Below are 10,794 nucleotides of genomic sequence, written 5' to 3'. Positions count from 1 at the left end.
GAGAGCCAGTGAGGAAGACAGCTAATGCTCTCCTCTGAGCTACTACATACACCTGTACTCTGACAGGCACCACACACACACAGGGTCTTAGGGTTTTATTACTCTGAAAAGACATTATGACCAAAGGCAACTCTTAGAAGGACACCATTTAATTGGGGCCGGCTTACAGGTTCAGAGGTTCAGTCCATTATCATCAAGGCAGGATCATGGCAGCAACCAGGCAGGCATGGTGTAGGAGGAGCTGAGAGCTCTGCATTTTGATCCAAAACCAGCCAGAAGAGGACTGATTCTGTCAAGACTTGAGCATATAGATGAAACCCCCTCCCCAAAGCCTACCCCTTAAGTAACACACTCCCTCCAAGGCCACACCTGCTCCAACAAGGACACACCTACTAGTGTCACCTCTTGTGGGCCAAGCATACAAACACATAAGTCTATTCATTACCACCACAAACGGAGCAGAACATGACTAACCATACAGTGGAGTTAGTCATCTAGAGAAGATTCTAGCCCAAGGTCACACCTGGGCACAGCTAAGTTAGGAACTGACCTCCAGCCTAACATTCTAGGGCAACTGAGGCTGGCTAGGAAAGGGCTGAAAAACGGGTCTCCATTTCCTGTTTTTAATCTGGAAACTGGGTGAAGAGTGGAGCTTCCAGATGACTAGGGCCCTGCTCCTGGGCAGAACCAATTTCACCAGGTTTCTAGTGGAAACCCAGTCACAACAGACCCTTCCTTGCCCAGAGACCTGTGCAGGCTGAGAGGTCTGCCTCAGGCAGCAAGAGGAAAAGTGGAACTTAGACCTGTCCCCCTAAGTCCCAGATTTCCTGGGTGATTGTCCAGGGAAGAGATGGGCAAATCAAGAGTGGCAGCCCAAGCCTCTTAGCCAAGCCATTGTGCTGCTGCCTCTGCAGAGAAGACTTATCCATTCTATCCTTCTAGAAAACCAAGTGTCTGGCTATGGAGCCTAGGCTAGCCTGGGACTTGCTATCTTTCTGCTTTAGCCTCCTGTGTGCTAGGAAAACAACCTATACCTCCATGCATGACTTTTGCTCTCCTCCTCCTCTTCCTCCTCTTCCTCCTCTTCCTCCTCTTCCTCCTCTTCCTCTCCTCTTCCTCTTCTTCTCCTCCTTTTCCTCTTCTTCTTCCTCCTCCTCCTCCACCTCTTTAACAAGGTCTTTGTGTAAAACCCTAGCTGTCCTGGAACTCACTCACTCTGTAGAAGACAAAGTTGTATGTAGCCCAGGCCGGCCTTAAATTCCCACTGTAGCCCAAGGTAGCTTTACCTTCCTCAATTAGTTTTTTGAGATAGGTTCTCTCTATTATGTAGTTCTGGCTGTCCTGGAACTTGCTACATAGAGCAGGCTGGCCTCAAACTTACAGAGATCTGCCTGCCTCTGCCTCCCAAGTGCTGAGATTAAAGGGTGTGACACCACAGAAGCACCAAATGTGTAGGCCAGGCTTCGAACTCATGACCCTCCTACCTCTGCCTTTTGTCTCTTAGCATGTTTTCCCAGCATACACTACCACAACTGGCCCAAGGTGACTTTGAATTCCTAACCCCGCCTCGGCCTCTCCAGTATTGAGATGACAGATGAGGTATATACACATGGCCTGGCTATAGGCCAGACTAACTTCAAGCTTCCTGTCTACCTGCCTCAGCTTCTTAAGGCTGAGATTATAGACTATGGCTACAAACCTGTTCCCTTTTTTTCCTTCTCCTCCCAGGCTGACCTTAAACTTGCAGAAGATGACTTTAAAATGCTGATTCTCTCCTTCCTCTCCAGAGAACTTGAGTAGCAGTTGTGTGTCACTACCATAAAATGAAGTGTATCAAAAAAAAAAAAAATGAAGTGTATCAGGGTGGCAGGGAGGTTAGCGAACCTGAGTCTTTCCTGTGTTGGCAGGAGCTGGAAAACTTGATTGAGGACCATGGCTAACCAGCCTAGTTTACCCATCTGCTCACTCGGTGGTTATATGGGACTCCTAAGCGGCAGCACGTCTGTCACCCTAGGCATGGAGTACCAGCTCAGTCCGGTGAGACTGGTCAATGCAGTCCTCCTAGGTAAGAGGTTGCGATGGATCATTATCACAGTGCTCTCAACTCCTTGTGCCTGGGGACTGCCCCACCCCCATCCCGCGCGGTGCGCACGCGTGCGCGCGGCACCTTTAATGCCCCACGCGCCCTCCTCTCCTTGCAGGCAGACGCCGGGATTGCGCGGCCCGCGGGACCAGCTGGCCCGACCGCTGTGCGCGTGCGCAGTCGGGAAGCGCACTGGCCGCTCAGCGGGGGCCACGACCAGGATGGTGAGTGCCACGCTGCACTGGGTTCTCGAATCTCACATTTGTTTCTGTCTCTCCCTTCTCTGCCTCTCTTCGCCCTTTCTTCTCTTCCTCTTGCCTTTTTTTCTTTGGCACTTTCCTTTTCTCTGCCTCTTCAATGTCTCCCCCATGTTTGGGGGTGGGGGGTGGAGAAGAGTGCTCACTTACTCTTTTTCTGTGTCTCTCCCTACTAGTCTCTCCTTCCTCTACCTCTGAGTCTTTCTCTGCATCTTTGATTCTACACCTCCATTTCTGCGTCTCTGGGCCACTGTCTCTGAGTCTCTGTCTCTGAGTCTCTGTGTCTCTGGGTCACTGTCTCTGCATCTCTGCGAGTCTCTATCTCTGGGTCTCTGCGTCTCTACGTCTCTGTCTCTGAGTCTTTGTGCCTCCAGTACTGTCTCTGGGTCTCTATCTCTGCATCTCTTCCTCTGAGTCTCTATTCCTGTGTCTCTGTCTCTGCGTCTCCACTCTGGGTCTTCGTATCTTGTTCCTTCTGTTTCTCCTGGACTGGCTCAGTAGCCCAGCCCGTTGCCACCGACCTCCCTAATCCTCTATCCCCAACCCCCGCTCGCGCTGCCAGGCTTGCTGCAGTCTCCTGGCGCGCGGATAACCTTGCGGCCCCGGTCCGCGCTGCTGCTCCCCCTTCCGTGCGCTCCGGTAACGGGGGTGGGGACTTAGGGAAAGGCGAAAGGAATCACCTGACCCTCTGGCTGCTCCACGGTAGTTGCGTGGCTGAAACCCCTTTGGGGAGGGTTGGCAGAACTAGGGACGGTCGGGGCAGTACAGCTGGAGGCAGCTCCTGTACCCGCAGGCGTGTGCTCCAGGAGCCCTCGGTCACCGCGCACTCTGGGCCGTGGCCTGGGGACTCCTGCTGCTGGTCCCCGTGCTCGCAGGGGCGCAGCGTGGCAGGAAGAAAGTCGTGCACGTGCTGGGTGAGTTTTGTGCGAAGCTGTGGTCATCCCCTCCAACCCCCAGTACACACACACACACACACACACACACACACAGACACACACACTCACACACACACACACACACACACACACACACACGGGTGCGCGCGCGCATGCACGCACGCACACACAGCACACACACATCGGAGGCCTAGAGTGAACGACGGGAGTGGGATGGGGTGGAGGATTGCCGTGGTCCCGACACTCAGTCTCCTCTGAGCTCCTTTCCCACTGTAGACCTACATCCCCCTCCCTGGGTCCCTTCCTACCGCACCTTTGACCCCTGATTGGTCGCCCCACAGAGGGCGAGTCCGGTTCGGTGGTGGTGCAGACGGCGCCGGGGCAGGTGGTGAGCCACCGCGGTGGCACCATTGTCTTACCCTGCCGTTACCACTACGAGGCGGCCGCCCACGGTCACGACGGCGTTCGCCTCAAGTGGACGAAAGTAGTAGACCCTTTGGCTTTCGCCGATGTCTTCGTGGCTCTGGGTCCCCAGCATCGAGCCTTCGGTCCCTACCGAGGGCGGGCCGAGCTACAGAACGATGGACCCGGGGACGCCTCCCTGGTCCTCCGAAATGTCACCCTGCAGGACTACGGGCGCTACGAGTGCGAGGTCACCAATGAGTTGGAGGATGACGCCGGCATGGTAAAGCTGGATCTAGAAGGTGACCACCGCAGCACGGGCAGAGAGAAAGGAGGACAGTGCGGGACAAACTGAATCAAGTTGGCACAGTAGAGATTTTGTTGGGCAGGGAGAACAGCTCATTTTAAAAGTATAGCTCTTATTTATATATGTGTATGTTAATGTATGCATGTGGTTAAGGCCAGAGAGACCTCCGACCCCCTGGAGTTGGAATTACAGGTGTCAGTGTGGGGAACAGAACTCTTTTTGGCTGGAGGAGAAACAAGAAAGAGGTCACCCCTCCCCTTTTTTTCTTCCCTTCTTCCTCCCCCCCCCCCCCCCCCCCCGAGCTGGGGACTGAACCCAGGGCCTTGCGCTCTACCACTGAGCTAAATCCCCAACCCAACCCCTTTCTTCCCTTCTAAGACAAGGTCTCAGCCTGTCGCCCTGGCTATCCTGGAACTCACTATTTAGACCGCGGTAGCCTTTGTCGGGATAACCTTTTGCACCCGGTGTGAATGAAGGCGTGTCCTTCCTCCATTGCCCAAGGCACCTTCTGATTAATAAAATCTCACCACACCTCGAATTTGCAGCCTGCCTCTCAGGTGAAGGGATCAATGCTAACCACTGGGACATCTTTCCAGCCCTAGCTCTATGATTAAGACAAGGTTTAATGGACCCCAGGTTGACTTTCACTTCATGAACTTTATTTATTTATTTTTTTTTTAGTATAGAATAGAGTTTATTCAGGGCATGAGGAGTTAAGAGGGTAGTAGGGGCAGAGAAATAGAAGAGTAGAGGCCGGCCATGAGCACACGGAGAGAAGGGGGAAGGAGAATGAGGAGAGAAGGGACAAAGCGGGAAGAGGATAAGAGCAAGAGAACAAGAGAGCAAGAGAGCAAAGAGTGAATTCATGAACTTTAAAGAAAGAAGACATTGGGTTTGGGGATTTAGCTCAGTGGTAGAGCGCTTGCCTAGCAAGCGCAAGGCCCTGGTTCGGTCCCCAGCTCCAAAAAAAAAAGAAAGAAAGAAGACATTGAATTTTCGTTGTGTGCGCACACACTTGAGTGTGCTTATGAGTGAGCACCTGCCATGGTGCTTGTGTGGAGATCACAAACAAACTGCAGAATGGATTCTGTCCTGGAATAGAACTCAGTGTGTCAGGCTCGGTGGGTGGCAAATGCCCTTACCCTCCGAGCCATTTTGAACATTTCTGAACATTTTTACGATGGTCAATTGTAGCTGTCTTCACTAGACGCTTTCTGTTTGCCAGCCATTTAGCTAAGGGCTCTCTGGAGCTTCTCCTTTAATTTCCTCAAATCCCCAAGGCAGACAGCTATTAACCTAAAGATGAGCTCTGCCTCAAGAAGGCCCTGGGCATCTGTAGGTGAGGGGCGTGGCCGAGATTCGACATCCTGTCCATCAAAGTTCTAGGGCTTCACAGTAGCTGATGTGTGCATCCTGCTCTGGAACAGGGGATAGCATGAGATTTCAGCCTAAACCCTGTCCTTAAGCACAGAAACACTCCAGAGTTGGGTTGACTGAGTTTAGGGAGAAATAAGTTTAGAGTTACAGACAGAAGCTGGAAGGGAAACGCTTTAAATAACTCTGGCAAATCAAAGGGCTCAACACCCTGCACGACTTTTTCAGGGCCCTAGGAACAGGCATTTCCAGCTCAGTGGTCACTTTGGGAAGGATTCAGTTCTGGCGGGCTGTCAAGACATTGGGACAGAAGACATTAAGAGTTGAGTTTTGATGGATGAATTAAGCAACTGGAGAAGGATAGAAAGAGCAGGAGCGGGGTTGGGGATTTAGCCCAGCGGTAGAGCGCTTGCCTAGCGAGCGCAAGGCCCTGGGTTCGGTCCCCAGCTCCGGAAAGGAAAAAAAAAAAAAAAAAAAAAAAAAAGAAAGGGCAGGAACGAAGGCCATAGAAGAGCAGATGGGATTAAAGTGTGTGGAGAAGGAGAAGGAACTCCTCCCAGGCTTGAATCTAAGGACCAGTTGGGCCAGTGGTGCGACCAGGTCTGAGGGCAGAGAAAAGAATGTACTGAAGGTTCTGTTTCATGTAAGGTGTGGTAGAATCCGGGGGTGGGGGGGAAAAAGGGAGGGAGACCCTGACAGACTCCCATTCATCTTCGTCCATCCAGGGGTGGTCTTCCCCTATCACCCGCGCGGAGGCCGCTACAAGATGACTTTCGCGGAAGCCCAGCGCGCTTGTGCGGAGCAGGACGGCATTCTGGCATCTGCGGAGCAGCTGCACACGGCCTGGCGCGATGGCCTGGACTGGTGCAATGCAGGGTGGCTACGCGATGGCTCCGTGCAGTACCCGGTGAGCCAGGCCCGAGAGGCCTGTGGCGGATCTGGGAGCCCTGGGGCTGGTGGCGGCACCAACGGGGGCGTGCGCAACTATGGATATCGTCACAACGCCGAGGAACGCTACGATGCCTTCTGCTTCACGTCCAACCTCCCCGGTGAGTTAAGCGTTTTCTAAAGAAGCGGGTCTCGGGGGTTGGGGATTTAGCTCAGTGGTAGAGCACTTGCCTAGCAAGCGCAAGGCCCTGGGTTCGGTCCCAGCTCAAAAAAAAAAAAAAAAAAGAAGCGGGTCTCCAGCGCTTATTTCCTGCTTTCTTGAAGGAGACCCGCCCCCAAGGGCCTAGGCCCCACCCCTAAATACATAGGCTTCTCCCTGAAGGGGACCCTTCCCTCCCTCCTTCCTCTTTAACATTATGCCTTCTCCCTGGGGAGGAGACTCAGAAAGCCTGGCCCCACTCCAGATGCATACAGTCCCAGTCCCCCAGAATGAGGTCCGCCCCAGGTGCATATGTCCCGCCCTTTAGGGAGAAACTCACCCCAAGTGCCTAGACTCCAACCTTTTGAGGAAGACTGGTCCTAACCGCCTAGCCCTAGGGCCTGGCAAGTGGAGAGAAGTCTGTCTCAGAAACATAGACGAGAGCATAGTCCCCAACCCTCCGGTTCTTCTCTCTTGAGGGAAGACCTCCCCCACGGACTACGCCCCAAGGAGTTAGGCACATTTTAAGCCCAAAGCCTCCCATCCCCGCCTCCCCGAGGAAGAACTGTCCAAAATACAAAGAGCCTACCCTGTGGTCGAAGGTCCGTTTCAAGAGTGTGGACCCGGGGTTGGGGATTTAGCTCAGTGGTAGAGCGCTTGCCTAAGAAGCGCAAGGCCCTGGGTTCGGTCCCCAGCTCCGGAAAAAAAAAGAACCCCAAAAAAAAAAAAAGAGTGTGGACCCAGCCCCCTAAAAGAACACAGATCCTAAGGACGTCTAAGGACGTAGACACGACGCTAAGGCATAAGGACACTGGCGAAAACCTTCCCCAAACATAGGTCCCGCCCCAAATAGGAAGCCTGCCCAATGGACAGAGATCTCCCTGAATTGCATAGACCCTTCCTCCAAGACCATCGCCCCCTACCAAAGTGAGCAGGCCCCGCCTCCGCCTTGCCCTCCGCTGCTATGAAGACTGTTTTCCAGGGCTGCCACATGGGGGCAGTGAAATGCCAAATGGTACCGGCATCGCATCGGGAAAAAGCGGAGGTCCCAGGTTGCAGGGAATGGGATGGACTAGGAGCAGGAAGCCCCAGGATGCTGGAGCACGCAGCGGGCCCATCCCTGACCCGACTCTGACACACTCTCGGGTCCCGCAGGCCGCGTGTTTTTCCTGAAGCCGCTGCGACCTGTGGCCTTGGCCGGGGCCGTGCGTGCGTGTGCGGCACGGGGTGCCACAGTGGCCAAGGTCGGGCAGCTCTTCGCTGCGTGGAAGCTGCAGCTCTTGGACCGCTGCACTGCGGGCTGGCTGGCGGATGGCAGCGCGCGCTACCCCATCGTGAATCCGCGAACTCGCTGCGGAGGTCCTCGGCCCGGCGTGCGCAGCCTCGGTTTCCCTGACGCCTCCCGTCGCCTCTTCGGTGTCTACTGCTACCGCGCTCCGGGTGCCCCAGACCCAGCTCCAGGCGGCTGGGGCTGGGGCTGGGCCGGCGGAGGAGGTTGGGCCGGAGGGTCGAGGGATCCGGCTGCCTGGACCCCACTGCGTGTCTAGATCTCGGAGGATGCGCGTTTGGGGGTGTTGATGGCTGATCCAGGGACCTCATGCACCCCCTGGATACCGAGCACGTTTCAGAGTCTCAGAGCTCCCTTGGACAGACCCATGCGGTGCACTGCAGGCTGATTTGGCTACCTGTGGTCTTTGGACATTGACCACACCTAAAGTTTCCTGGCTACGTGACATAACTTTTGCCTGTGGTGAGCTGCAGGCTGACCCACCTGTTGTGGTCCTTGGTCGCTGACTATGATGCCCTCTGAGGATCCCTGGTAGTGGCCAAGCCCACTTCTCTGGATAGTGGGTGACTCATCTTTCATACTTTGTCTAGAAGAGTCATGCTCTCTCCCAACCCCCAGGATCCCAGTAGACCAACAGGACTCTACGGTTTCCTAAAGATGAGCCCCGCCCCCTTTTTGGGCTCCTGAAGAACAGGTGGATGCTTCCTCTCTGTCACCTGGAGGCTGGACCCCCAGGATTAACTGGAGACCTGCCCCCCAACCCCTCTGCATTACTGGGGAGCTTGAAAACTGGTCTTGGAGAGTCAAGGACTTCTCCCCATCACCCGGTGAAGAAATAGAAAACTGTGGTTCACTCACGAGGTGATCATGGCCTGTGTGGGCAGGTGACCAGAGGCTGGGTGTTCCCACTCTTCCAGAGAGTCTCTATGTTTCCGAGGTAACATGCCTTGTCCCTGGGTCACTATGGAGGACAGACCCAACACCTCTGGCTTCATAGGAGAATGTTCCCAGCTGGCTCCCCGGAGCAGTGGCCATGCCTATCCCTCAGGTATTCCCTCTGGCCAGAGAGTAGACTCGCCTGAATGTCCCGTCCCTGGGCTCCTTGGGGAATATCACCAAAGAGATTGTTCCCTCAGACCAGAGACCCCTAAGAATCTGACTTGTAGAGACAAGCTGCTCGGCTCCTTAAGGTCACACAGGCCACCAGTGCAGCCTTACCCGTCTCACCCGCTACACCCACGGAAATGGCACTGTCTGCCTTTCTCTGTAACCATGGTTACCACACATTTCCTTTCTCACTGGCCTAAAGCCCAGACACCTATCACTTCATTTTTGGCTGTCCCTGCCCTGGTGGACCACCGTGGAGACAATCTTCCCCATTGAGTGTCCTCAGGGGAACCCAGCATTCAGTTCTCCAGGACTATTCCGTGGATCAGCTGCCCCTTTCCCAAAGTGCACCTTGTTTCTCTCAGCAGCCCAAGCCCCACCCCTAGACAGTTTGAACCTCCGGACCGTTGTCATGGAGATCAAACTCTGGTGTCCAAGGAAACAGAACACCTGTCCCTTCAAGGCTTTCCCTCCAGGGTCCCATACTGTCCAGCTGTTGCCATAGAGACCGTCAGTGTCTCCATGACAACTGACCTGCAGCACTCAGGAACTTCTTGCTATGGGCAGAGTACCTCTATCTGGAGCTGCCTAATGTGTTCCTCAGGCGCCTGACAAATGTCCCTTCTTCAGACGGGCCTATGCAGGCCTCCGCTTGTGGGCCAGCTGCCTGCCACCACCCGTTTGCATGCTAACTCTACTCTCCACGCAGCAGCCAAGCAGGAACCACCACTGCAGCCCCCTCCAGCATTTTAAATGTTCACCCTGCAGATGAGAGAACTGAGGCTGTGGTGCTGTACAAGCTGACCTTTCCTTCTTGAAGATCAAGGAGGGCAGACTCTCCCTGAAACCACCAATTTCAACCCATTTCTGAGGGCCCATTTCTCAAGGGTCAAGACCAGCCCAAATGCAGGAGCCTCCAGTTCTCAGGTGCTGCTGGGACCAGCAAGTACCCTTGCCCACACACCTTCCTGCCTGACCCATCTATCTCGGTTAACTCCACCCCTAAGTCTGGAAGCTAAGGGGCTGTGGGCTCCAGTCATACCTTTTGTTCTAAAGTATGCAGCCAAAAACTCACCCAGGCTCTTCTCTGGACTAGGATTGTTCTGAGGTTCCTGAAGCCCAGGTTCAATAAACCTTTGTTCCTTCTGATGAATGCGAAACGAGGCTGCCGGTCCCTCTATCAGTGTGGTGGAGTTCTCAGGCCAGGTTCAGAAGCAGCTCCTCTCCCCTTTCAATGCTCACAACCTGAGCATAGAAAAGCGGAACAGTTTACCAGGTGTCAAGACCAGGACCCTTTGAGGTCCTGTCTGACTCCTCATGTGCTCTGTGGCATGAGTGCATACACATAACTCATCATAACATGATTTTAAACATGTTAAATAGGTTCTGGCTGTAAATTGAGGTAGTCATCTAGATTTTTATTTTTCGTTTCTTTGAGACAGGTTTTCACTGTTTAACCCTTGCTGTCATGGAATTTGCTACACAAACCAGTCTTGACCCTGAACTCAGTGATCTGCCTGTCCCAAGTGCTGATTAATGGCGTAAGCCACCACCGCCTGGCCAGTTTTTATTTATTTTTAAGTTTTTTGTCTGCACTTCATATGTACCGGTGCCCCTGGAGGCCTGAAGAGGGAGCTGGGCCCCTGGAGCTAGAGTTAGAGATGGTTGCGCTGTTATCTTTGAATCCGGGTCCTTTGGAAGAGCAGGAAGTCAACTAAGCCATCTCTCTAGCCCCGGATTTTTCTTTGTGAACTTTATTTATTGACTTATTTCTAGTGTGTGTGAGTGTAAGTGTGTACAAGTGGTCAGAAGACAGGAGCCAAGTCTCAGTGGTTGGCATTCATGTAGTCCTGGACCAATCAAGGTTACTCTGGGAAACGAACCACTGTTGGCTGAGCTGGAAGGGGTGACTCCATCCCCTTTGCTCTCCCCCAGTGAAAATATAAAACTTTACATGCAAGAGAAAACCCAGAGGCTGTACCCCACTTCAGGG

At 53.8% G+C, this 10,794-nt stretch overlaps 1 protein-coding gene across 1 annotated transcript; it reads left to right on the top strand.

The window, feature by feature from the left end:
• The first annotated feature begins 2,216 nt into the window (after positions 1–2,216).
• On the top strand, positions 2,217–10,349 carry Hapln4 (hyaluronan and proteoglycan link protein 4). Its single transcript, NM_001108398.1, has 5 exons — positions 2,217–2,307; positions 3,134–3,254; positions 3,578–3,940; positions 6,045–6,368; positions 7,562–10,349. The coding sequence occupies exons 1-5, from the start codon at positions 2,305–2,307 to the stop codon at positions 7,951–7,953; spliced, it is 1,203 nt and encodes a 400-aa protein (NP_001101868.1). The 5' UTR covers positions 2,217–2,304; the 3' UTR covers positions 7,954–10,349.
• Positions 10,350–10,794: the final 445 nt, after the last annotated feature.

This window comes from Rattus norvegicus, chromosome 16 (assembly GCF_036323735.1).
Source record: "Rattus norvegicus strain BN/NHsdMcwi chromosome 16, GRCr8, whole genome shotgun sequence".
In the NCBI taxonomy this organism is placed as follows: domain Eukaryota; kingdom Metazoa; phylum Chordata; class Mammalia; order Rodentia; family Muridae; genus Rattus; species Rattus norvegicus.
This window is presented reverse-complemented; position numbering and strand designations above follow the sequence as displayed.

Excerpts from the sequence above, each read along its gene's own strand:
- Hapln4 (NM_001108398.1), top strand. Across the intron at positions 3,941-6,044 it reads GGTAAAGCTGGATCTAGAAG|GGGTGGTCTTCCCCTATCAC; the intron begins GTGACCACCGCA and ends TCGTCCATCCAG. Across the intron at positions 6,369-7,561 it reads CTTCACGTCCAACCTCCCCG|GCCGCGTGTTTTTCCTGAAG; the intron begins GTGAGTTAAGCG and ends CGGGTCCCGCAG.